Genomic DNA, 27,685 nt, shown 5'->3' with positions numbered 1-27,685 from the left:
CTGAACTCTTTGGCCTGAATGCCAAGCGTCACGTCTGGAGGAAACCTGGCACCATCCCTACGGTGAAGCATGGTGGTGGCAGCACCATGCTGTGGGGATGTTTTTCAGCGGCAGGGACTGGGAGACTAGTCAGGATCAACGCAAAGATGAACGGAGCAAAGTACAGAGATATCCTTGATGAAAACCTGCTCCAGAGCGCTCAGGACCTCAGAATGGGGCGAAGGTTCACCTTCCAACAGGACAATGACCATACGCACACAGCCAAGACAATGCAGGAGTGGCTTCGGGACAAGTTTCTGAATGTCCTTGAGTGGCCCAGCCAGAGCCTGAACTTGAACCCGATTGAACATCTCTGGAGAGACATGAAAATAGCTGTGCAGCCCATCCAACCTAACGGAGCACAACTGTATTTTTGTGGCGTCAAACCCAAGGAGGCTGTAATCGCTGCCAAAGGTGCTTCAACAAAGTACTGAGTAAAGGGTCTGAATACTTTTTAAAATCTTTAATACATTTGCAAATATTTCCCAAAACTGTTTTGCTTTGTCATTATGTGGTATTGTGTGAATATTGATCAGGGGAAAAAACTATTGAATTCATTTTAGAATAAGGCTGTATCGTAACAAAATGTGGAAAAAGTCAAGGGGTCTGAATACTTTCTGAATGCACTGTACACTATCTAAACCAGTGGTTATTAAAATCAATCTGGGTTACAGTGTGATACACTAACAGGGAGACAATAACGGGGCAAGTTTACACATACTTTCATTGGCTTCTGCATTAAAAGGTATTGTATCACCATTGGATCTGTGATGGTGCATATCATCTGTCAGATGTTCTGTGTTGAGCTGTGGGATGGCAGAGCAAAGACGGTCAGCTGAAAAATACGAAAAAAAACGATTGGGATGCAGTTATACATTAGACCAAAATAAGGGTATCCCTCACCATACGCCCATGCCCGTGGATGACGTGCCCGATGCCTTCTAGTTTCGGTATTTATGGTGGGCTAGGATGAATAACGGGTTGGGTAAGTTAAATATTATTAAAACAATAGTTTACCTGTACTGTCCTATCGTGATACTGTCCTGTCATGGTATGATGCTTGCACTGAGGTACCAGGCAAGCACAACTGGCTTTTACGGTGGAACATTAAACATATCGACAGCATATTTTAAGCTTGAATAGATAGGCGAAATAGGCTAGTCATAATGTTACCGTCATAAAATGAATGTGAAATGTATGTGTTTGGGAAGATATTTGTACAAAAATGCATTATGACAATAAGATTAACCGAAGATCAAATGTGTGTGTGTGTGTGTGTAGGGGGGGGGGGTGATGTGAGATTTCAGATGGGAAGTACCGTTTTTCCCGAAGAAATTAACGCATGTAAGTCTCACGATCAAACACGAGACTTTGTAACTCCAAAATATTTGAGCTGGACAAAAGAGCGACATCCAATGGATGGAGAGGGGATAGCCTGCCTTATACGGTGATGATCAGGTTAAGGTAAAAAACTCGAGCTTTGGTCATACTTGACTTGTGACAGCCCTTCACTATAATAGGATAGGCCTAGGTGAGTATATTCTGTATCGTATCGCAGTGAATATACCAGTAGCCTACAGTCCATTTCAAATTCGTAAACATGGTCATAATAATAATGTAGCACGTCCTAGTACACTACGTGCGCACTGACACTGAAAGCAATTGTCATCACATAACGGTAGTTGATATTGTCTGACTCTGAACCTTGCGGACGCACTGCCAAAGCGAAAGTTATTGCGTTTGAGGTATGTTATGAGCAACTATTGTGTTTTGTATCTTAAAAACGATATTGTAATGCATGATTTTTTGGACAGCTTAAATACATGCGTAAATAATCGAATGAATTTAGGTGCGGCTCTGTTGACTATTGAGTAGCTCAAATTATGCGCATCCTCCGATACTGTATGCGAGCCAAGAATTCAGCAATGTCATTTAAACAACAAATCGATACCAGTTAGGTTACCATTATATTTTGATTACAACAGGGAATGCGTCAGTATAATTAGACTAGATTGTTACACAATCTATCTGTCTAATTTTAAAGTCATTGATTCACCTGCTCCTTGTCTATCATGATGAAAATCAGATATTTGCACATAGCCTACTGGAATGATAGCCCAGCCATGTATCATAACTTGTTTTACTTTTAACAACTTGATATTTTACAGAAAATGGTTGAAACAACAGCAACCACGTTTGCATTCATTGATCAGGCTCAATACACAATTGATATACATGATGACAATGACAGGTTATCAATGAGTGACATTGACCTCTGTTAAGTGTCAGTGTGGCCGATCTGTATAAAATAGGGCAATAATACAATAATTTCCCCACACATTGATTCCATATTGGGAGGTTTAAAAGATAATTATGCAATTTCATAAAAAGAGTACCACTGTCCATATTTCAAGCATAGTGGTGGCTGCATCACGTTACGGGTATGCTTGTAATTGTTAAGGACTGGGGATACAAAAGAAATAGACCAAAAGGCAAAATCCTAGAGGAAAACCTGGTTCAGTCTGCTTTACACCATACACTGGGAGATTAATTCACCTTTCAGCAGGATAATAACCTAAAACACAAGGCTACACTGGAGTTGCTTACCAAGAAGACAGTAAATGTTCTTGAGTGGCCAAGTTACAGTTTTTTGACTGAAATCTACTTGAAAGTCTTTGGCAACACCTGAAAATGGTTGCCTAGCAATGATCAACAACCCATTTGACAGAGCTTAAAGAATTTTAAAAAGAGTCATGGGGAAATATTGCCCAATCCAGTGTGGAAAACTCTTAGAGACTTACCCAGAAAGCCTCACAGCTGTAATCACTGCTAAATGTGCTTCTACAAAGTATTGACTCAGGGGTGTGAATTCTTATGTTAATTAGATATTTATGTATTTCATTTTCAATACATTTGCAAAAAATTCTAAAAACATGTTTTCACTTTGTCATTATGGGGTATTGTGTGTAGATGGATGAGAGAAAAAAATCTATTTAATCCATTTTGAATTCAGACTGTAACACAACAAAATGTGGAATAAGTCAAGGGGTATGAATTCTTTCTGAAGGCACTGTATCACTGTGTACATGGATTCACTATGCCTGATTTTGAACAGAGGACCACAAGAGTACCTTCAGTGATGAGAGTGCTCAAATGATTTAAATTATGCATATCTTTTATGATTTTTTTATATGCTATTATCATTAATTCAATACGGATACATCTGTACCACAAGGCAGATTCCAAGGAAGAGTATTGAACACATTTTTCTCCTGTAGGCTATGTAATGAGTTATGGACTTAAATACACTTTAAATGGGTTGCTGTGAATTTGACAGTAGCGTACAGGCAGCTCGGTGGCCTTGTATTGTTCTGTATTTCATATTACAGTATTATACTGTAATATACAGTATCAAAGCAAGTAATGTGTAATGACACACAGTACAATACCGTAAAATGTACTGTAAAAAGAATACTGTAAAAAAGTAATGCTACCGTAATCAACAAATAATGAATGAATGGATGAATGAAATTAATTGAGGGAGGGGTTTGTATTTCACAGTATTATACAGTAATTACAAGAGATTGCAAACAGGTTGGCTGCTAGGTAAAGTGTTTACACATTACAGTATATTCATGAATATTTTGTGTTTTATATCACTTGCACTTCTAGAGGCCTTAACAAAGGCTTCCAAACTGGCAGCGACTACAGGGCCAAACAGACCAAAAGGACATGGCAAAATGCTCAACCATTTAAGGTTTTGGACTTGCTGCCACTCCAATCTGTCCCCTATACAAATTGATGGGGCACTATAAGGAGTTAAATTAGTACAGCCTTCTCACTCATGTGTGCAACCAATATAGCCTATGACAAGGCATACCTCAAAATACACTACATCACCAAAAGTATGTGAACAGAGGGCGAACAATAATAATTTGATGAATCCATTTAACTGATGTGAATGCATATTTTTGATATCAGTGATGATGATACAGTATTCATCTCTCAGTGTTCATATGAAAGCCTATTGTTACTACATAATGAGAAGGTATTTATCTACAGTTACAGTTTAAGTTGGAAGTTTACACACACCTTAGCCAAATACATTTAAACTCAGTTTTTCACTATTCCTGACATTTAATCTTAGTAAAAGTTCTCTGTTTTAGGTCAGTTAGGATCACCACTTTATTTTAAGAATGTGAAATGTCAGAATAATAGTAGAGAGAATGATTTATTTCAGCCTTTATTAGTTTCATCACATTCCCAGTGGGTCAGAAGTTTACAGACACTCAATTAGTATTTGGTAGCATTGCCTTTAAATTGTTTAACTTGGGTCAAATGTTTCGGGTAGCTTTCCACAAGCTTCCCACAATAAAGTGTGTGAATTGTGGCCCATTCCTCCTGACAGAGCTGGTGTAACCGAGTCAGGTTTGTAGGCCTGCTTGCTCGCACATGCTTTTTCAGTTCTGCCCACACATTTTCTATAGGATTGAGGTCAGGGCTTTATGATGGCCACTCCAATACCTTGACTTTGTTGTCCTTAAGCCATTTTGCCACAACTTTGGAAGAATGCTTGGGGTCATTGTCCATTTGAAAGACCCATTTGCGACCAAGCTTTAACTTCCTTACTGATGTCTTGAGATGTTGCTTCAATATATCCACATCATTTTCCTCCCTCATGATGCCATCTATTTTGTGAAGTGCACCAGTCCCTCCTGCAGCAAGCACTTCCACAACATGATGCTGCCACCCCTGTGCTTCACGGTTGGGATGGTGTTCTTCGGCTTGCAAGCTTCCCCCTTTTTCCTCCAAACATAACGATGGTCATTATGGCCAAACAGTTCTATTTTTGTTTCATCAGACCAGAGGACACTTCTCCAAAAAGTACGATCTTTGTCCCCATGTGCAGTTGCAAACTGTAGTCTGGCTTTTTTATGGCGGTTTTGGAGCAGTGGCTTCTTCCTTGCTGAGCAGCCTTTCAGGTTATGTCGATATAGGACTCGTTTTACTGTGGATATAGATACTTTTGTACCTGTTTCCTCCAGCATCTTCACAAGGTCCTTTGCTGTTCTGGGATTGATTTGCACTTTTCGCACCAAAGTACGTTCATCTCTGGGAGACAGAACGCGTCTCCTTCCTGAGCGGTATGACGGCTGCGTGGTCCCATGGTGTTTATACTTGCGTACTATTGTTTGTACAGATGAACGTGGTACCTTCAGACTTTTGGAAATTGCTCCCAAGGATGAACCAGACTTGTGGAGGTCTACAATGTTTTTTTCTGAGGTCTTGTCTGATTTCTTTTGATTTTCCCATGATGTCAAGCAAAGAGGCACTGAGTTTGAAGGTAGGCCTTGAAATACATCCACAGGTACACCTCCAATTGACTCAAATTATGTCAATTAGCCTATCTGAAGCTTCTAAAGCCATGACATAATTTTCTGGAATTTTCCAAGCTGTTTAAAGGCACAGTCAACTTAGTGTATGTAAACTTCTGACCCACTGGAATTGTGATACAGTGAGTTATAAGTGAAATACTCTGTAAACAATTGTTGGAAAAATGACTTGTGTCATGCACAAAGTAGATGTCCTAACCGACTTTCCAAAACTATAGTTTGTTAACAAGAAATTTGTGGAGTGGTTAAAAAACTAGTTTTAATGACTCCAACCTAAGTGTATGTTAACTTCCGACTTCAACTGTATATATACCACAGCAGGTTGGTGGCGCCTTAATTGGGGAGGACAGGCTCATGGTGGAATTAAGTGGAATGGTATCAAATACATCAAACACATGTTTTCCATGTGTTTGATGCCATTACATTCACTCCGTTTCAGCCATCATTATGAGCCGTCCTCCCCTCATCAGCCTCCACTGATATATACACTACATGACCAAAAGTATATGGACACCTGCTCGTCGAACATCTCATTCCAAAATCATGGGCATTAATATGGAGTTGGTCCCCCCTGTTCTGCTATAACTGCCTCCACTCTTCTGGGAAGGCTTTACACTAGATGTTGGAACATTGCTGCGGGGTCTTGCTTCCATTCAGCCACAAGAGCGTTAGTGAGGTCGAACACTGATGTTGGGTGATTAGGCCTGGCTCGCATTCAGCGTTCCAATTCTTCCCAAAGGTGTTCGATGGGGTTGAGGTCAGCCAGTCAAGTTTTTCCACACCGATCGAGACAAACCATTTCTGTATGGACCTCACTTTGTGCACAGGGGCATTGTCATGCTTAAACAAGAAAGGGCCTTCCCAAACTGTTGCGACAAAGTTGGAAGCAAAGAATCGTCTAGAACGTCATTGTATGCTGTAGCGTTAAGATTTCCTTTCACTGGAAATAAGGGGCCTAGCCCGAACCATGAAAAACAACCCCAGACCATTATTCCTCCTCCACCAAACTTTACATTTGGCACTATGCATTCAGGCAGGTAGCATTCTCCTGGCATCCGCCAAACCTGGACTGCCAGATGGTGAAGCATGATTCATCACTTCAGAGAATGCGTTTCCACTGCTCCAGAGTCCAATGGCGTCGAGCTTTACCCCACTCCAGCCTGCATTGCGCATGGTGATCTTAGGCTTGTGTGCGGCTGCTCGTCCATGGAAACCCATTTCATGAAGCTCCCTACAAACAGTTATTATGCTGACATTGCTTCCAGAGGCAGTTTGTAACTCGGTAGTGAGTGTTGCAACCGAGGACAGATGATTTTTATGCGCTGCGCGCTTCAGCATCAGCTGTCCCGTTCTGTGAGCTTATGTGGCCTACCACTTCGCGGCGGTGCCATTGTTGCTCCTAGACCTTTCCAATTCACAAAACAGCCCTTACAGTTGAACGGGGCAGCTCTAGCAGGGCAGAAATTTGACGAACTGACAGACTTGTTGGAAAGGTGGCATCCTATGACAGTGCCTCGTTTAAAGTCACTGAGCTTTTCAGTAAGGCCATTCTACTGCCAATGTTTGTCTATGGAGATTGCATGGCTGTGTGCTCGGTTTTATACACCTCACAGCAAAGGGTGTGGCTGAAATAGCCAAATCCACCAATTTGAAGGGGAGTCCACATACTTTTGTATTTATATTGTATGTTAATGAGCCAGAAACAACAATACCATTCACCCACTAGTGGTCAAAAGGTTTTTGGTGCTCCAAAGATATGGTACTGTTTTCTGTAGGGTGCAATTACAGTACCATTAGAAATACAGCAGTTCTTTCCCCACCCACAACATTTTCCCACAATGCACCATCATTTACAGTATGCTGCAGTAAAACGTTTCAGAGTATTGATAATACCCAAAATGACCTTATAATTTACAGTTTTCCATTACAGTGTACAGTACATGGAGTGATTGAGGAGTTTGGCCAGAGAAGTCATGAATATTTACAGTCACTATGTAGATAATTGTCTGATCAGGGAAGTGACATTGGAGTGGTTTTTCACTTGGATCCCATCACCTCAGTGTTAATGGATGTTACATAGGTGTGCTTTCAGGGGAGACATCACCAGTGAAGTTTCTATTATTGTGACATCTCTAGAGATGTCATGCTTTCAGGRTGCCTTTTATKCAGRACCAACCTCACTTAGCAGGGCAGGAGAGCTGTCCCTCACAGAGAGGTATAGTGCTAACACCTTTCTGGTTTAAAAGCAAKATGGGGAGTTTGAAAGGGGAGGAGGGGGGTTTAAAAAGCAGGAGAGCTGAGTGAACAAGAGGCGGGGTCCGCTAGGTTTGACTAATTGTGTTTTAAAGTGGGTCTTTGAGCACACAATGGGGAATGGGATGGTTTTTAGCTCCCCTGTGAAGCACCAGAGGATGAGAAAGTTGTCAGATTTGTAGGTCAGGCTGCAGGGCTTGGTGTTAGGCAGACTCAGAGCAGCAGCAATGATGGTGTTTTGATCTTGATTTCGCATAGTGAGGGTGTCTTACTACTCCTTTCCACAACTCTTTCAGCATTACAGCAACAGGAGGAGTCATATCCCCCCTTCTAATAGTGTCACTTTTTGCTGATGCATTTTAATACAGTTACAACATGATCCTCCTCTCTAGTACTGTATATGGATTGTCTATCCAGCCACAAAGTTAGTTTTGTTTCCTTGCAGTGTGCCATTCCTTCTCTTCTGCAATACTGTAATAAAGATAAAGCAGGAGTGCTTCCTACTCTCATCTGGTGCTCATCAGAGCCTGACCCGGTTATGGTGTGCTACGTGAGCATGTATGGCTCCAAAGGGACCTGTCCCCTCCTTGTGCTGATACAGGGATGCAGAAGGAGGTCACCAGCAGCCCACCACAACCCAGCCCACCACAGCCCATCCCATCCCAGCCTGCTCCACTCCCGTTTGCAGTGCTTACAATTCCCTCCAACATTGTAGGTCATTCGGCCTCTCCTTCCATTTTGGGAAGGGCTTCCGGGGATATTTCGCCCTAGAAAAAAAATAATTATCGTATCTCCCTAATTCCCAATTATTATGCACAGGCTTATTTAAGAAAAAGGATTATGTTTTTTTGTGTGTTAGAGAGGATGGATTTGAATTTGACACTCCTCTCCTTCTGTTCTGTGAGGAGTCCTACACACAGATGAACCAGGCGAGGAGAGGAGAGGAGAGCTCAGCACGCAGGCTGTCATGTAAGCCTTATTCTCTGGGGCCACCTCTCGGTGCATGCTGCTTCCTGCCGCAGGTAAAAGCTTCAGTGTGAGTGCTGCTGTGCTGTGTGTGAGCGTCAGACTGTGCTGTCCTCTCCCTCCGATAGCGAGAGCAGCTCTGCTGGGTACCAGCTCTACCGTTCACTAGAGGACACATTACCCCAGTGCTGACATGGAGAAGGTAAGGCGTTCTTTCAACGTTCTATTAACATTCCTATGACACGGCTGACACAGATTACCTCAACTCTCTTTTTCCCCACAAGCAGATTTTCTATTCTACTTTTGTTTGTGCCTCTGTGTGTAGAGGCAATTGCAGAAATAGAATGAATGTAAATGCGTGGACTTATTATTTGCTGTCTTAGCCCGAGGGTATTCAGACTCTCTCAAGTCTTTGATGTGCTTCAGTGTATTTCTAACAAAGTGAATATGAATATTTTTCCAAATAACTCTGAGGGGATAATGTTAACTGTTAACTGTAATGTGAGGAGGATGAAAAGATACACAACACGTTCTGAAAGAAGAAAGGATCATCCTGTGCAATTGGCATGACTTCAGTATGACCTGTTTTCTGATATTGTTGCAGCTGTATTTTGATATGTGCTACTAGCTGTCTTTAAGCTGCATTAAAAGGGAAATGAATCAGCTGGTTGAGCAGCTTGTGTCTGTGACTCTCAACATGGCTTCATTTTGAGGAACTTGATGGAATGCATCTGACATTCTCTGGGAATAGCTCAGAATGTGTGAGCATCGACACAAGTAACCGCTCTGAGGAGTGTGATTTAGCCCAAAGTACAGAGGGAGGTAACACAAATACTTCTGACATATGTCACCCCATCTTTATATCAGACGACCTTGTTGTTTTGTGTGTGTGCTTGTGTGCGTGCGTGCTTGGTGTGTGTCAATACATGACAGGTCTTCTCTTGTCTGTGGCAGCGTTGCGCAGAGTGCCCAGAGTCCAGGCTAGCCCAGAGCCTGTGTACATTCTGCAACAAGTGGCTGTGCTACCAGTGTACAGACATGCACCAGCACCAGAAAGCCTCCCCTCAGTGCTCAGACCTGCACAAACACCAGAAGCCCACTAACCAATGGGCCGACCTGCACCAGAGGGACCAGATAGCCCCCAGGTCCCTGCCTCCACCCGAACCAGGCAAGCATCTCTCTCTCCCAGACAGGTTCTCCCATCCCTCACTGCCTCTCCAGTCTCCACATCCGGGTGTCTCTGGCCGGTTGGGTGGAGATGGGCTTCGTTTCCCCGGGGTCGTCATCAGACCTGTTTGGGTTTCTTTGTTTCAACTTTTTCCCATGTTTGTTTGTTAATCATGTCTCAGTAGGAATGATTGTGATGAATTATGCATGTAGCCTGTAATGGTTGGTGGTACAGTAATGGTTCCTCCACAATTCATTTTATCATGTGGCCCACATTCAGAAAGTGAACACTCTGAGAATGATACTATTTTTGTAGCAGCAGTGTGATATTATTCGTGGATGCTGAAAAGTACGTTTCTAGGTCTCTACTCTTGGATGCTAAAAGGCGAAGTCATACTGTAACTCTGTGATCACATCTCACCTCTATTGCCACCTCTAAGTGTTGCTGTCTTAGTGTGTTAGTGTTTTGTTTTTGTGTTTTGGTGAGAACARCAGTTTGAAGTGTTGCGGGTGAGAAAGCGTAGCTCTGCAGGCAGGATGTGGTCACTCAGCTCTTAGCACTGGGGCTGTGCTACGCAGTGCACAATAGGCCTTGTGGAGAGCATTGTGCAAAAGGCACTGCTCATTYGAGTGGTGTGTCCAGCAGAGTGCAGTAGGGTTGTGTTCAGCAGATAGCTATGTTCAGCTGAGACTTTAGTCAGGCTCTGTGGGCCTGTGTGCAGCAGTTTGCATATGAACTGGGATGTGTCTTTATGTTATAGGGTTGTGTTGAGCGCTTGTACTGTTCTGTTGAGTCAGTGTTTAGTTGACTGTACTAACTAGGGCCATGCTTAGCTGTGTGTTGTGTGTGTGTGTGTGTGTGTGTGTGTGTGTGTGTGTGTGTGTGTGTGTGTGTGTGTGTGTGTGTGTGTGTGTGTGTGTGTGGTGTGTGTGTGTGTGTGTGTGTGTGTGTGTGTGTGTGTGTGTGTGTACAGCAGCAGTCCTGTGTATTGTTGGGGGCTGTGTTTACTCATCGTGACCCTGTGGTCTCTCTATCACGTTGTGATCTGTTTCCTGCCCCTTCTGGTTTTTGTGTGTTTGTGTGTGCGTTTGTGCCTGCGTGTGTGTCTGTGACTGTGGGAAAACCTTCTGCATCACCCCAGAGTATAGACATAGGACCAACTTTAATGTGTACAGTGGATAGCCATCTGAACATCACCCAGTCTTCTCAGCCCTCATAACAATGCTTAGGCCTGCTCCGAGTGCAGTGCACACAGTTTCATGACACAATCATTACCCAAGAGGGGAAATAAACACCAGCATCAGGATACAACAATTGGTTGTTACTGGTCTCAAAAGTCAATTAAAGGCTTCAGTCAATTTGGGTCCAGTTTTGAAGTAAATAAACTAATGCCACATGGTGATTGCTTGGACTCCGTCCCAAATTATACCCTATTCTTACATGGTGCACTACTTTCGGCCAGAGCCCTATAGGGAACAGGTGCTATTTGGGATARAACCTTAGTGTSAGGAAGTGATAACTTTGGGCAGGAAGTCTCATATYTGCTGCATAAGAATCACATTTCCAGCTATTTATACAGATCATTTGCATAGAGTAGGAACTCTCATTACATTGCAAATCAAATGACTAATGCTGCATTTATTTTTAAAACATGGCCYTTTATGCAWGCYCACATGAAAGTAATTTGTTCTCTAGCAGCATTTGTTACTGTCTACATCCTGCGGTGTGAAGGTTTTGTTTGATTCTTCAAAAGCCAACCGAACAAAGTTATTAATCTAGATTGGCACTGGTCTTTCATTTCTCCGATCAAAGACCTTCTCTCTCTGCCCTATTTTCCATCTGTTTACCCATTCTTTAAGCCCAGAAATATTTACTAGATTTAAAGGATGCCATATTTCCCCAACCTAAAATAGTTTTGGAATGATGATGATACTGAATGACTGTTAACTTGAGGCCAATATCAGATTCAATGTATTTTCCAACTCTAAAATAGAGTAGAGTGAGATTGCAGATAACATTTGAAACTAAATTAAACAAGACTCAACAGGAAACATTCAGTGAAATAGTAGTTTGTCTTGTAGATTGATTTAAAAATAGAATAAAACGTTGATGTACATAAACTGTGTGCTGCCAGACATGAATGTTATGCAGTTGCTCTTTAGTAGGCCACTTTTGTTTACATGATGTGTCTTTGAACATTTGTTTGCATGATATATCTTTGTGCATTTAGCAAATAAATGTACAGCACCAATTCCTCCCAATACCTTTAGCTGTAGTGTGAATTGCTTGTTTAGTCCTTCTCTGTGGTAATGCTATGCTTCTCTCCCCCCTCCCCCCTTTGCCCGGTAGGCCCTGGCTCGTGTGGCCGCCCCCTCCTCATGTGCCACTCTCACAGACAGGAGCCCTTGGAGCTCTTCTGTGAGTCCTGTGACCTCATGTGCTGCAGCAGCTGTCACCTGTCCGCCCACAAGAACCACAGGTCAGTCCTTAGACACGGCACAAGGGCATTACAGTGAGGGGCTAACAGCAGGTTAAAAACCTCTTGCATTGTGTCTGGTGCATATCTTCAACCTACCTAATTCTAATTCAGTCCATATGATACATTGCCCTGTTGCCTGTGATTTTGCAGTGCATTAGTGGTCCCAAAAGTCCCTAACGTCATACAGTAACTAGCCCTCAAGGAGATGCTTTAAATGAAAGGGCGTAAAATGGTGAGGTTAAAGTGGTGTTTCTATTGTATTATTTGACCCACTGTGATATCTGTTTGTCCTCAGGTTGGTGCACATTGGGAAGGCCCTGCAGGACCAACAGTGGCAGTTTGAGAGCCTGATGGCTCAGGTGGAGGAGAGGAGGTCTGCAGTGGAGAGCACAGCCAAACAGATAGAGGACAGGTAAGCTCCGCGTGTACAATACATTACAGACAGATGTGTAGAATGAGCAAGAGTATACACTGATCTCATAAAGCAAGTGTAAAGCCAACAGCTGGTGGTCTCAGAAACCTGGCTCAAATTTACCAGAGCAATGTTGATGACATGTATATGTCCTCTCAAAGATCATATACAATACACTCTCCAACTCTGAATGAAATACCCATCTAACATTTGAAAAGCATCCAAGTGCAATAAAGCACTTATACACCACAATCCATCAACTGTTTTGGTTTCTCTGTCAGTAATCAGAATGTCATTTTCTCTGTGTTCCTCTCAGGCTGCACGGTGTAAAGGTCACGCAGAGGAAGGCTGAGAACCAGATTAAAATGGCAAAGATGATTATGATGAATGAGCTGAACAAACGGGCTAACCTATTAATAGAGCAACTGGAGGTAATGACTCTCTCTCTCTCTCCCCTCAGTCTCTATGTTTCCAGGGGCATTCATCTCCAGAGTCTAGCTGACCATGAATGTACATGTTCCCAATCAGGAGCGCTCCCAACATTATCTAATCAGTTCCGACCGCTCGCAATGGAGAGGCAATAATGATCTGTCAAAAAAGCAGGGATCTTAGGAATGAAATCCGGCGAAAAACAAGCCATTGATTAGCCCCTCTCTTTCCATCTGTAATTCACTCTCTCTTTGCCAGCAATTACACATGAGCATGTTTCAGTCTGCCTCTGTGTGTGTGTGTTTAGAAGATCTCGGAGGACTTCCAGCGGCGTCTGGAGGACCAGCTGCAGGGGGAGATAGAGATGTGCAGCCAGCTGGACCACGTGCAGAACTTCATCAGCTGGGCAACGGCCCACCACCTCAAGAACCCACTGCTCTTCAGCAGGGAGCTGGTAGGTCTGAAGGGACAGAAGGGTGGGCTTGCGGGTCAAACACAAGACCATTCTTTTGCCACTTGTAAAATGCAAGGCCATTTTCTAGTCTCATTTAAAAAAAGAGAAAGAAAACATTTTTGGAGTTGATTATGATAAAAGGTCATTTGGGCTTTTACATTACGCCTGTCCTCCTTTAGATTTCTCTCCAGATGCAGCGCCTGCTTGAACCCCCACTTCACTCAGACGCCTGGCTCCCTGTGAAAATCAAATTCAACTGGGATGCCAGCTACTGGACTAAGCAGATCTCAACTTTGGGTAAACTAAGGCTTAAAGGACTTGGCTGCAGTAGCTTGGCTGCAGTGACTGGTTGTAAACTGGTAGTATGTAATTTTTGAAAGTGTTGCATTTAATGCCTTCCTACTGGAGACCTGGACTTATTCCTAAACTACAAGTATCTCTGTTGTTCTAGGTCAGCTCACTGCCGAGGGGGGAAATCGCTCCTACTCTGAGGGCYTGGCCTTCCCCAGCATCCTGAGGCCCCAGCCTATCACCTGCTTGTCCCTGCCATCTGTGTGCCATGGAGGGCGGGAGCAGAGCTGTGCCTTCCAGGCCTGCTGTCAGCCCCAGATGTGCTGCCTCCACTGCATACCGCCACAGCCAGCTGTGCAGCTGGACAAGACCCAGCGGGAACCCAACCCCTACTCCGCCAGGTGTGCCCAGTCCACCCTCAGCTCTCCCTCKCTGGCCCTGCACCAGAGTCAGCTGCTGAGGTGCTGGGGCCCTGACAGTCCTCCAGGTCCACCAGCTGTGGRGCCCTCCTCCATGCAGCGTCCCCAACAGCAAGAGCATCTCCCGGCTGCTGACCCAGGCCTGCTCAGCTCCAGCTCCAACAGTAGAGGTCTTGGACTTCAGCCCCCAGCCACAGCCCTCTACCAGCCTCAGATTCAGCCGCTTCCCGAAACTCATGCACAGCCAGCCACAGATGGGGCCAGGGAAGGCCAGGGCCAGCAGGCCAGCAGAGAGAGAGAGCAGACTCCTGGGCAGCCAGCTGTGGACAGAGAGGTGTTGACAGAGCAGATCCAGGAGGGGAGCAGGGAGAAGACACATGTACAGACAGGGGTGGACAGAGAGGTGCTGACAGACGGGATCCAGCAGCAGCAGCAGCAGCAACAGCAACAGCAGCAGCTCCTGTCTCCCCTAGTGGCCGAACTGGCAGTGGAGCAGCAGGAGGAAGAGCAGCAGGAGGAAGAGCAGCAGGAGGCCAGGACTACACAGCCATCCAGAGACTGTAGAGATGGCATGGTGAGTTGACCAAAGCACACTATAATGAACATTGTTTCTTCACATCAGAGATGCTTAAACCATATCCTCTTAGTAAAGCTGTCCATGTTTGCTCAGCGATAGTGCACTTTTGGCCTACGTTGGAGTTCCCCCATTGTTGTCTGTTGACCAGAGAGTTGTATAGGTCCCACAACCTCATTTCGCTTTKACTCTGTTGACTCCCCAGTGGTCACACTTGTCCCTCCTCATTCTCTATGGCCTTATAGACCTCACCACACACTCTGAGCTCAGAGGTGTCAAAACACACAGTCTTGCTCACAAACACCTCTCAGACTCACAGTAACACACATGCCTCAGCCCTGCTTCGCTTCTGGCAATGCACACATACACGCGCACACAAACCACAGGTCACACATCTGTCCTGAGGAGAATAGTGCAAGGTACAGCCATTGTTTCACTTCGGTTGTGCATTATGGCAGAATAAAAAGCCAATGGGTTGAGGGCAGGCTGGATACAGTAAATTGGTTTCATGGTGTTATAATTGAAGCTCAAAGCACATTGTACCGCAGGGAGCTTCGCATGATTGCAAGTCTTAAAACCCAGGCTGACAGCAGTATTTCCTGTCTCAATATCTACATACAGCGGATATTGAAAGAATTCTGGCAATAACTTTGTTTACGCCAAATGATCAGTCACAGTGGTTGACAGCTGCCCTGAAAACAGATGGTGCTACAGAAACCTGAGGTGCTTCCATTTGAAGAAGGAACTATGCTTAAGAAAGAGGCACACTAACACAATCAAAGCACCAGCTATGCTGAAATATATTTTAAAAAACAAAAAAAAGATTCTACTGTTTACCCTTGGTACCAGGGATTGAGCAACCGAATGATCACCGATCAAAAATGTTCCTCCTGCATGATTACAACAACAGAGGCACATGATTTCCGCCTTGCCAAGACACAGTGAGTGAAAGAGAGAAGAAAATGCGCTTGGGCGCAGCCACATACATACTTAACCTGGTAATAATGAGACACTTGGGGAATTGGTGGAGCTGGCAGGTTGATTTCAGCTCTGGGTACACTTCTCTCAGATACATCCCTGTCTTCTGTCTCGCTCCCTCTTCCTCTAGAAGAGGATTATAGCTTTTTTCTCCACATTTAGACTCCTTCACACCTCTCCTCGGGSCGCGGATCAGGTAAGTGTTTTAACCGAGTGGTAATTATGAGCACATGCTCTGTGTCAGCTGGTCTAAATCTCCATGGTGTGTGGCACGCTGTGAGAAATAAGACAGAGAAAAAAAGGGAGGGAAGGAGAGGTGAGAGGAAGAGGAGGGGTGAGAGGAAGAGGAGGGGTGCTGAGACACAGGCTAGTGCTCGAGCTTTGTCAGGCGTATGGCTGCATTAGCACAGAGATACAGTTTCTGGGGGCTTTTTGGAAAACTCGCATTAGTGAAATGATGACGAGAGGGGAAGGCCAATGGAGGAGAGACAGAAAGAGAGTCTAATCTGTGATGTGCTAATGCCGCTTATTCAAAGGAGCCTAGCTAACGCACTTCTGATGGTGGATTTACATACGATAATTGGTGTTGTAACTAAGCCCTTCATTATCAGTAGAATGACGGTGTTGTGAGCAGTTGTGTGGGCCATCTCTCGCTGAAATGAATGGGCTTTGTAGTGATTGCGTTGTTTTTAATCAGACAGGCAGGGCTCACAGAATGGATTCTGAGTGGCGTCCTTAGTGCGTGTGGTACTGAAGGTTGTTCCGCCACACACCTCCCACCACCGCACTGTCTCTCTGTTGCTATGACATGAATAGATGCACCTGTGTTGTATGATGCTCAGTCAGCAACAGTAGAGTGTGCTGAGGCGGTCTGCCTTCGTGTTTCTGTGTTCTGACAGAGATCCACTTCATTGGAGATGTCTGTGACGACCCATGGGTTTAGTGTTGATGCTCAGAGCAGCAGGCCCAGCTCACTGTGTGGGAGGAAGAGTCGATCCCAGAGCATCCCACCAGAACTGGCAGGCCCCTCCAGCAGCCCCTCCACAGACAGGCCCCTGGGGGCCACCCACAGCCTAGCAACAGCAGCCGTGGAAAGGGGACGCATGGCAGACCAGGTAACCTATTACTAAACAGAGACCTGCTGCCATAGAGATCCTATAATTAATGTAATTCTATACAAAGAAAAGAACATTGTAAAAGAAAACAATATTCCAAATACTGTATCTATTACAATATGTCAGTTATTTTAAGGTGCAGTCTCAGCAGTTTTGGATTTGATTTTAAAGGGATACATATAAATGTGGTAGAAAGGTTTGGCAGTCAGACTTAAAACCTTGTTCTTGTTACACACATGGCAATGTKAATTCTTTGCAGAGGGTAAAAGACATTACCAAAAAACAGAACTGATGCAGCAATGAGTCCATTTGCTTTTTTTTGCAAACAAATTGGACAAAGTTGCTAGTGTTGCTGTTTAAAGGTACATTTAACAAAATTACCTTTTTTGGGTCAATCAGATTCCAGGTTTTTGGCAGCAAAGCCAATTCTTGTTTTTGTCTCTGCAGTTGACTTTGTAGCATGATGTAGTACAATACCCATAATGTTTTGTAACGATATCTGGTTTATCTTACTAAACCCATTCCTAAAGCTAACACTAAGGTGTCCCTTCTCCTTATTCTTACAGACTTTGGATGTAAAATATGGTTGGTGTCTGTGCTTGATATATTAGTTGATGTTGATTATGACTGATTCCCTCCCTCAGCAGGGTTTCATGGATCTCAGGCGGAGGGGGTTGTCTTCTGATGGAGTGATACGATCCTTAGCCACTCCTCCCTCCAGAGGCCAGCCCAGCCTACGCCTGTCGCCTTTGACCATCTACAAGACAGAGCCTGGTACTGAGCCACTTAACTTCCAAATATTATACATTTATCATTTATTTATTATTATACAATATACATTTCTCAGATGATTTATTTATTTCTGTATACACTGTACACTGCAATTCATATCTAGCTGGCAATATTGTACACCATGGCAATAATAAACAACACATCTCTCTCTCTCTGTCTGTCTCTGTCTCTCTCTCTCTCTCTCTCTCTCTCTCTCTCTCTCTCTCTCTATATATATATATATATTTATAACTGTAGATAAATATGTTCTGATTATGTAGTAACAATATGCTCTCATATGAACATATGACCACTGAGAGATGTATACAGTATCATCATCACTAATATCCAAATTCTGCTTTCACATCAGTTAAATGGATTCATCAAATTATTGTTCTTTCTCCTGTTTACCAGATTATGTCTATGCATATGATGAGACTGGGCATGACGTCAAAGGAAAATGCAGAATACCAAGAAAGACTCCAGACAACAGGTATGTTCTATTTAAACATCACAATAATCTTCAAAAAATAGTTTAAGGGGAAAAGCTAAAGTTATGTTGCTTCACCACTTCCCTCTTCATACATCAGTGACAGAGAGGTACAGAAGGAATCTGGGAGTTCCAGTTCCAAGGTTCCAGTGGTGTGTTTGGAAAGGCTGAAGATCCTGGTGTCTCAGATCCCACCACAGGGGCGGCGACAGAGTGACCCTCTGCCAGACACCGCAACAGAAAGGACAGGACCTGTTCCACAGAGGGGATGGGAGGACAAGATGACTGAGGTAGGCTCCACTAAAACACCGTGAACTCTCTTCTCTTCCAGAAAGTCTATGATGTCAGATTATACTAGTTTCATAACCACAATAAACATTTTGTCTGAACTAGTTTTGTCCAGCAGCTGGTTCTTATAAGCAGCAGCAATTAGCCCAGAGAAGAGGCTAGGTCTGAACTAAATTGCAATGTGTTTCAGATCAGGGTATAATACTACTGGCATGTTCTAAATGTCCAACTCTGTACTTTGTCTACAGGGAATATCAAAAGAAGCCAAGGTCGCAACGGTCAGCCCGTCTCTGGATAAACAATACTCAGAGAGACACACTATCAATCAATCTCTCCCACCTCCAGTAATCAATGATTGGCCTGAGCATYGAAGASACAGTCCTCARAAAGAGCTCACACTGCAAGTACCCGCCACTGATCTTGTATCACCCCCACCTTTCTCTGCACCTGACCTTGACTCTGACTCAGATCCCAGGTCAATCTCAGAAACTGTTTCTGACCCTGAACTGGACTCGGACCCACAACCAGAATCAGATCCCCAGCAAGAGTCTGATCCACCAGCTGAGTCTGCATCGGAGGCTGATCTGGAATCAGTTGCTGATGAGGAATCTCCTGATGAGGCTGCTACAGAATCAGAACCTAGTTTGGAATCAGAACCTAGTGTGGAATCAGAACCTAGAGTGGAATCAGAAGGTAGTGAAGAATCAGAGAATGGTTTAGAATCAGAGAATGGTGAAGACCTGGATGCTGATGCGGAATCAGAGGCTGATATGGAATCAGACCTCCAACCTGACCCTGGCTCAAACCCCCGTTTTCCATCTGAAACACGTCCGGGATTAGATTCTGACCTGGAATCAGACTGTGCACAACCCCCTGAATCACAAGGGTCTGCAGAATCTGGACCAGATCTGGAATCGGAGCCAGACTCAGTCCCTGACCCAGCCTCTATCAGTCCTGACCCAGGAGTGGAGTCCCGTCCAGCCCAGAGGGCTCTGCCTGCAGACCCTGGTCCACAGAGGCATTGCGAAAAAGCCGAGCAGGTCATGCCTGGGGCAGAGACCATGGAGATGGAGAGTGAAGACTTCTGTGCCGTGTGTCTGATCGGAGGAGACCTTCTGTGCTGTGACCGCTGTCCCAAAGTCTTCCACCTGTCCTGCCATGTGCCCGCTCTCCTCAGCTTCCCCACGTAAGTCATCTCACCGCCATAAGTCATAGACTGTGTCCCAAATGGCATCCGATTCCCTATATAATGCATTACTTTTGACCAGGGCTCATAGGGCTCATTGGGCTCATAGGGCTCTGGTCAAAAGTAATGCACTATACAGAGAATAGGGGGCCATTTGGGACACCTCACTTCTCTCATCCATCAGTCTTGTCTACACTACTGCTCTGTGGTTGAGGATAACCAATGTCTGCCTCTGTGTCCTCTCCTACTTCAGGGGTGACTGGGTGTGTACCTTCTGCAGAGATATCCAGCAGCCAGAGGTGGAGTATGACTGTGAGAACCAGAGGCTGGCTGCAGAATGTTCAGGAAAGCCACTACCTCATGTGCTCTRTGCTTGTGACCAGAGAGTAAGTATTATTCTTCATTATGAAAATTTGAATCAACTGACACTGGACTCAACATATTACTGGTAATGACCAGTCAGTAGTGTCAAGGAGGGCTCAATGTATTCTGTAAGTGGTGTTTCACACCTACTAGTTACAGTAAATGTTATTTATCGTAATAAATCAATGTTGTCCCCCCTCTGTAGAAATGTGAGAGGTTGACTCTGTTGATCTGCAGCAACATGCTAAGTGCTCCCTTCCATGAGCCGGTCAGTCCACTGGTAAGTGATCCCAATCTTATTCTTAATCAGCATGTTAGTATTCACAATACTCCGCAAAAACACAGTGATCTGGTTTAATAAAACGTGTTTTGAAACCTAGGCTCGCCACTACTACCAGATAATCAAAAGGCCCATGGATCTGTCTGTGATCAGGGCCAAACTCAGCAAGAGGAGCACTCACCACTACTATTCACCTGAGGAGTTTGTGGCTGATGTCTCCCTCATGTTCAGGAACTGTGCAAAGTTCAATTATGTAAGTGATATAGATTAATAATAATATTTTAGTGATAGAGGTTAAACTGTATATATTGACCACTCTTTCAGTGCTGTATTGCAAATGCATATTTTATTGTATCATTTACATTATTAAATGTCCCACAATGCAATTGTAAGTACTGATCTGGGTCACAGTAGTAAAACCTGAGATGAGCTGTGTTTAATTTCTGGTTTCTCTGTCTGTCCTCCAGCCGGACTCAGAGGTGGCCCAAGCAGGTCGCAGCCTGGAGACGTTTTTCAGCTCCAGACTCAGGGAGGTGTTCCCAGACAGGGCCTTCCCTGCAGCCGAGGAGGACTCCGACAGCGATGAGTACGACGAGGTGTACAGAGCAGCTGAGGGAGGCTTCCCCTGGCCAGAGAAGAGAGAGCAGTGCCACAGGAAGAGGAAGAGGAGGCACTCTCTCAACTGGAGGAAGCATACCTTCTAGTTGTAGGCAGTGGGGCAGAGCCTATCACTGGCTATTTTGAAGGACAGTATGACATGATATTGCACTGGACGTTTCTATCCAAGAGAGGAAGCTGAGTTTTTATGAAGGGATTGTATGTACATATTTACATTTTGAGAATTGTACTTCTTCATTATAAAGGTTATCTGCTCTTAATTTGGCCTGATATTTGTGTCAAATATTATTGTATAACTATAATCTGACATACATCTTTATACTTATTATGCCTTTATAAACTGCGTTTCTGGTATTTGTTTTTTGTTCCAGATATATTTGGAGATTCTACTTATATATGTAGATTCTCCATCATATATACAGCAAAACCTATAAGGTCAGTATTAATAAATGGTAAACATATTTATAAATGTTAAACTCTACAATATCTTGTTTTATATATTAATATTGAATGTTTTTAGTGGCTAAATGATTGCAGGCAATTAGTAAATACAGACTATTAATGTTAATATTTCTGTCTTGCATTTTATATATATATATATATATATATATATATATAATATGTGTCTCTGTCCTATATGCACTTAAAGTACAGTATAGAACGTTATGTACGGCCTACCTTTTTTTACGGTAATGATTTGAGTGACTGGCAGAGGGCGCCCTATCTTCAGCAGCAATGACTGAGCACAAAGGAAAAGGTTAAGTTCATATTGAACCAAGGGGGCTATTCAAAGAAGATTAAGATAAATATAAAAATGAACATACCTTTAGTTGAAATTGCCACAATAGTATTGCAAGGCACACATGCTTTAGATTTGCATTTATTAAATCCTAATGAAATTATACTTCATTAGTATAAGGCCAGTGTTAGTAATGATTATTTCTCAGGCTTAATGGGAGTGGGAGGTATTTGATCCAGTGTGAATAAGTAGAAAGACCTGGCGAAGTTAAGAGTGACTTAAGAGGAATGTCATGTTATTTCAACTTTCTGTAGTTTCTATGTAGAATGTACATGTTCGTTTTTCATTTATGTAAAATGGCTGCTGCAATACGGTAGAGCTGGCTGTATTTTTTTAAAGGTTGCTGCAAAATAATAGCTTAAATTAACTGTCAGATCAAGCTAAGTTTGCTATTTGAATTAACAAACGGACTTAAAACGATTGTAGGTATTTTTTCTCTGTAGTATTTCATTTGGACTTTTCAATATGGAATATCTCTGCTTCCATCTCTAATATTGAATCCTAAAAGCTACAAAGACCCTCTCAGAGTTAGCTGGTATCAAGAAATGTCCATTTAATAAAGAATAGTTGAAAAGAAAAGTGCTGTATTTGAAACGGTCCTTGCTATTCTTCTACGTTTCATTTTGATTCCTCATTTCTATTCTGTCTGAAGTTATTTTATGGGGTAATGGAAATAATAAATGTCTATCTTTAGCTGACAAAGGCATGTTTTGTATCAACGTAGTCTTCTTGCTAGTTACTACCTAAAATATATGTAATAAGCTTAAAGGTATGCTGAGTCATTTCCTGAGTTTCTGGGGGATTTGACAGAATGGGGTTGTGATTAGTTGCCAACAGTCAAGTGTCAGTCAGTGTCCCACCTCTTCTCCATATGGGCGGTGTTGCTGTGGACTTGACAATATGCAGGATGCGTTGCCAGAGTATCAGTGGGTATTAATGCAGACGACTTCTCAGGATTGTGAGTTTGTTCAAATATTTAATTTACATGAAGACATGAAAGAAAAATAATCTCCTAAAATAACGACATTTATGTTGATGTAAGCTATTTCACAACTTCTTTCATCTTCCTTTATTTACAGCAGCTAGTCATATCCAAGAAAGATAACATGCCTTACTAAATATTTAATGGAGATAAAAAGTGTTTAAAAGTTGCCTTGTCAGCCTACCATGCAAACTTTCCTCAAAGCCCCGATTCTCTGTTTGTCCAAGACTTTTCCTACATAAAAGTAATTTTCTCTTAATGAGTTAGAACATTATGCGTTGCCTGGAACCCTTCAAATCGTTCACTTTGAGTGTAATCTTCCATTAAAGGTGATTCACAGGGTCCTTCTGGTTGCTTATGGTTGAGGACAGTGAATGATGTATGATTAATCCTGGCTCCCTTTGAAAACCTCCGGCTAGCCCCGACCAATTTTCTAATTCAATTATCCTCGAAAGTCTTGATTGAAACATCATGCAGACATTAAAGCATTCCACATTGAAATGTTTCACTAAAGGCATAATAATAACAGAGCAGCCTGGTGTATTTGTGGTGGATGCAGTGCCGGCTCTAGCCTTTTGGGGGTCCTAAGCAAAATATGGTTGGTTTTACAACAAATTTCCTGAAATTCTACACATTTTGAAAAAGGGTGGAATTTTTAATTTTTTATTTTGAGGCTAATTTCCTGCAATTCTACACATTTTGCCATGACTTATACCATGTTAATATGATATCTGAGTGAGAGTGACTAACAAAATCAATTGAGGCCCCCTGGGCATGTGCTATGCGTGCCCTGTCGGTAATTCGACCATGATTATGATAAGATATACTTTATTAGTCCATGCAAGATGGAAATTAGTCTTCTGCTTTTATCCAACCTGAAATTACAAGAGAAAAACTGCTGATGCACAACCAAATTCTGAAATTGCACCTTGTGTTTTATACTATTCTAACTCTCAACTGTAAGTTGAAACCCCGACTGAGTTCCTAAAATTATTTATATTTTATTTAAAAAATGTGGATTGGGGGTCCTCTAGCGGTCGTGGGGCCTTAAGCGGTTGCTTATGTCGATTATATCTAGGGCCGACCCTGGCTGGACTGTATAATGAGCCTGATTCTGTGAGTGGTGAGCAGTGCTGTCTTGACTGTGGGATAGCTAGCAGCAGACTGGTGGGTCTTCGCATCACAGAGAGGGGAGTGGTCTTTTTGGACATTTCCATCATTGACCGTAACTCATTTTCTCTCGAGATGCAATCATGGCAGCCTATTAATAATGATAGGATCATCTTAATGTGGGCGAGTCTGGAAAATACTTTAGCAGAGTTGTGAGCCATGGAAGTCACAAGAAGCAACAAGATGATAAAACACACTGTAGTCTTGGCAAAACAATCTCATATTATACTAACCACCATCATTAAGTATTAACTAAAGAATACGATCTATGCTCCTTTCATACTCTCTCTAACCATACGTTTGAATTTTTTTATCAAGGAAAAGCATGATGGATTTAATGGATTTGCATGTCCAATGAAATACCTTTTTGGACTCTCAATCCATGTAGTTAGYCCAAAGAGGTGTCTTTCAAAAGTTAAGAAATCCTAAGCCCCAAATTCAAATGACAAATGCAAACTAGAAATTGAATTTCAGCAAGGCATGAACTGAGGAGCATTTAAAACGTGCCAACTTTAGCACCTAGAGGCAGACCAGCAGAGATGAATTTGTATCAAAAGACCTCTCACATATTCCTGTGAAAAGATTTACTGGATCAAGAGTGAATTCCTTGCCCCTCCAAGCGGTTACAGTTCTCCTTTGATGAAAGGAACCAAGCTGGGTTACTTGTTCCATCCCAAGAGATGATATCATCTTTCCTTCCTGAGAGAAACACACATTTGCTCTCAGTAAATCMTATTATTCCAGTGAATCCTGCCCCACCACCCCACGGATGCGTTCCAAATGGCATCCTATTTCCTACATAGTGTACTACTTTTGACCAGAGCCATACGAGTCATGGTCAAAAGAAGTGCACTATACAGGGAATTGGGTGCCATTTGGGATGCACACTCTCACTCCAATAGACTCATTCTGGTTCATCTCTACAGACAGTATCCTGATGAGTCTTAAATCAGATCAGAGTGCTGTCTGGGAGAATTCCCTCAATACCTGCAGGATTAAGACGCTGATTGTCTGCCTGCTGTCCTGACAATGCTGGAGGGTGATGCTGCTCCCAGGAGGTTCTCATGAAGACAGACATGATGTAATCACTCTGCCTGCAGCGTTTAAACCTCTCTTTACCCTGGAAATGCTGCTCTGCTGCTGGCCCCTGTCTCATGTCAAGAGCACACATCACTTCTTTCTTAACATTACCAATAAAGGATAACATTTTTGCGGGACTAGTGGTGTTTTTTCCACGTTTTTCTGCTAGTAAATATAATGTGATTACTACTCAACTTCAGGGGAATGGTGTAGCTCATAAAAGTTCCAGACCTTATGAACTACCTCCTTACTTTATTTGGTATTGTGATGCCTGTTTTTGATTAGCCACACATATGGGAGCAGGGGTTTATTTTAATAGGTAAATCGGCAGCATTGCTTTTAAGGGGAACCCCAGTCAATCAGTGGTATGTGTTTTGTATGTAGTGAAGTCAAATATTATTGTTGAATAACAATAGTTCGACCCCCTCGATGCGTTCGGGGTAATAGTCCAAAGTGGCAGTTTGAGATCAGTTCATGGCTGTTTCTTGAGAGAAGATGGTATGAAAAGCGATTGCCTGTCTGACAACATGAGGGATTTCTGGCTGTAGGTTACAAGTCTCCTATGACTGTGGATTGATACACTTCCACAAGTCCAGAGCCATTAGGATATGGTAGGGCCCAAACTGCAGTCTAGGGACTGTGGATCTGAAAGACAGAAATAATACACTAAATACTGTTGTTGAGGGACAGTCGTCTTCATTTGCGTGTTTTCAAGAATACCACTCTCTTGTTGTTATCTCATGAGAGCTCTTAGATAATAGCTGGTACAGTATATAAAACATGGCCTACTAAGTGACAAGGGCATTGTTGTTACCTGTTTTTACTCCATCCACCATTATAGGCATTCCCCCAGCCGTTTTGTTCTGTGTCTTGTATTCTACCTGATTCTACCTGATCCTCCTCTAATAAAAGGTAGTTGCGTAACACAGCATCACATCTTCCAGTCTAGCTGTTTATTGTCACTCTCACACCATAAAGTGCTGGCTTCATTGATTGTCATAATGTGATGTAGTCTGTATTGAATTTGTCCAATGTGTCTTTTTTTCTGTACAGTGTTCAGTCTTGTCTCCCCGCTGTGCTTCCCTCAGTGAAGATTATTGATTTGATTCTACTCATGGAACAATCAGGCCACAATATGCTGCATCATTTTTGGTCCTGGGCACATTTTAAGCCTTTTATTCCTGGGGTCTGRGACCTTTCAGTTAACAGACGTAAAATGAAACATAACAAGATAATTATGCGACACCCCTGTGAACTTTAGTCAACAATGACAGCGGTAGACATGGGAAAAAAACAGCCAGTGTAAAAAAATAAAATAAATGAAAGGACTTTTTGACTAGTGAAGCAGTCCATGAAATTGAAGTTTGAAGAATTGAATGACTTTCTTTGTTCTTTTTGAACTGTGGGGGGAAAAAGGGAAAGTGGATTGTTGTACCTCCCTTTCAAAGGTACTGAACCCTGCAATCAAACCATGCCTCATACGTTGGACATATGTTGGCATTTAATGCTGTGCAGTTGGAGCTTATGTGTTAGCCATGGTAATTGGGAGGTATCAGCGGTATTAACTGTTTCTGGTCTCCCTAAAGCCCTGTCRATCCCCACAGCACTGCAGATGTTCAGCAGCTTACATAGTGTGTACCCAGAGGCCAAYMACAAACCCTAGATAGGTGGGACTGTAGYCTGGRACAGTGAATGTGAAAGAGCCATATAGAAAGCATCAAYGTTTTGTCTTMTTAGATGTCTGCATTGTAAATTGCGGTCAAATATATTACCCTTTTCTGCCATGTCCTGAGGGGGGAAAACAATAAATGAAAGAAAATAATCAAATTATCTGGAAAACATATTAACTTTGTTAAGTTATATCGAGTGCCATTTCTCCCCGTAGCAACGATTAAAACATTCCCAAACCAGAAACCATGGATAGATGGCAGCATTCGTGTGAAACTGAAAGCGCAAACCACTGCTTTTAACCGGGGCAAGGTGACCGGAAACATGACCGAATACAAACAGTGTAGCTATTCCCTCCGCAAGGCAATCAAACAAGCTAAGTGCCAGTATAGAGACAAAGTAGAGTCGCAATTCAACAGCTCAGACACAAGAGGTATGTGGCAGGGTCTACAGTCAATCACGGATTACAAAAAGAAAACCAGCCCCGTCGCGGACCAGGATGTCTTGCTCCCAGACAGACTAAATAACTTTTTTGCTCGCTTTGAGGACAATACAGTGCCACTGACACGGCCCGCTACCAAAACCTGCGGGCTCTCCTTCACTGCAGCCTTGCAGGCCCAGACGGCATTCCCCATTTCCCAGCCGCGTCCTCAGAGCATGCGCAGACCAGCTGGCTGGTGTGTTTAGGACATATTCAATCAATCCTTATCCCAGTCTGCTGTTCCCACATGCTTCAAGAGGGCCACCATTGTTCCTGTTCCCAAGAAAGCTAAGGTAACTGAGCTAAACGACTACCGCCCCGTAGCACTCACTTCCGTCATCATGAAGTGCTTTGAGAGCCTAGTCAAGGACCATATCACCTCCACCCTACCTGACACCCTAGACCCACTCAATTGCTTACCGACCCAATAGGTCCACAGCGACGCAATCGCAACCACACTGCACCACTGCCCTAACCATCTGGACAAGAGGAATCCTATGTGAGAATGCTGTTCATCGACTACAGCTCAGCAATTCTAA

The 27,685-nt window shown here is 43.2% G+C and overlaps 1 protein-coding gene across 1 annotated transcript; it reads left to right on the top strand.

The window, feature by feature from the left end:
* The first annotated feature begins 1,697 nt into the window (after nt 1-1,697).
* On the top strand, nt 1,698-22,344 carry LOC112073696 (tripartite motif-containing protein 66). Its single transcript, XM_024140947.1, has 18 exons — nt 1,698-1,784; nt 8,591-8,853; nt 9,606-9,819; nt 12,169-12,298; nt 12,594-12,710; nt 13,027-13,141; nt 13,447-13,593; nt 13,773-13,890; nt 14,045-14,877; nt 16,755-16,970; nt 17,615-17,744; nt 18,156-18,234; nt 18,332-18,521; nt 18,768-19,705; nt 19,959-20,091; nt 20,274-20,348; nt 20,449-20,601; nt 20,816-22,344. The coding sequence occupies exons 2-18, from the start codon at nt 8,845-8,847 to the stop codon at nt 21,050-21,052; spliced, it is 3,834 nt and encodes a 1,277-aa protein (XP_023996715.1). The 5' UTR covers nt 1,698-1,784; nt 8,591-8,844; the 3' UTR covers nt 21,053-22,344.
* The last annotated feature ends 5,341 nt before the right edge of the window (nt 22,345-27,685 follow it).

Source organism: Salvelinus sp. IW2-2015, unplaced genomic scaffold (genome assembly GCF_002910315.2).
Source record: "Salvelinus sp. IW2-2015 unplaced genomic scaffold, ASM291031v2 Un_scaffold2338, whole genome shotgun sequence".
In the NCBI taxonomy this organism is placed as follows: domain Eukaryota; kingdom Metazoa; phylum Chordata; class Actinopteri; order Salmoniformes; family Salmonidae; genus Salvelinus; species Salvelinus sp. IW2-2015.
The sequence above is the reverse complement of the archived record's forward strand: the minus strand, read 5'-3'. Positions and strand labels throughout refer to the sequence as shown.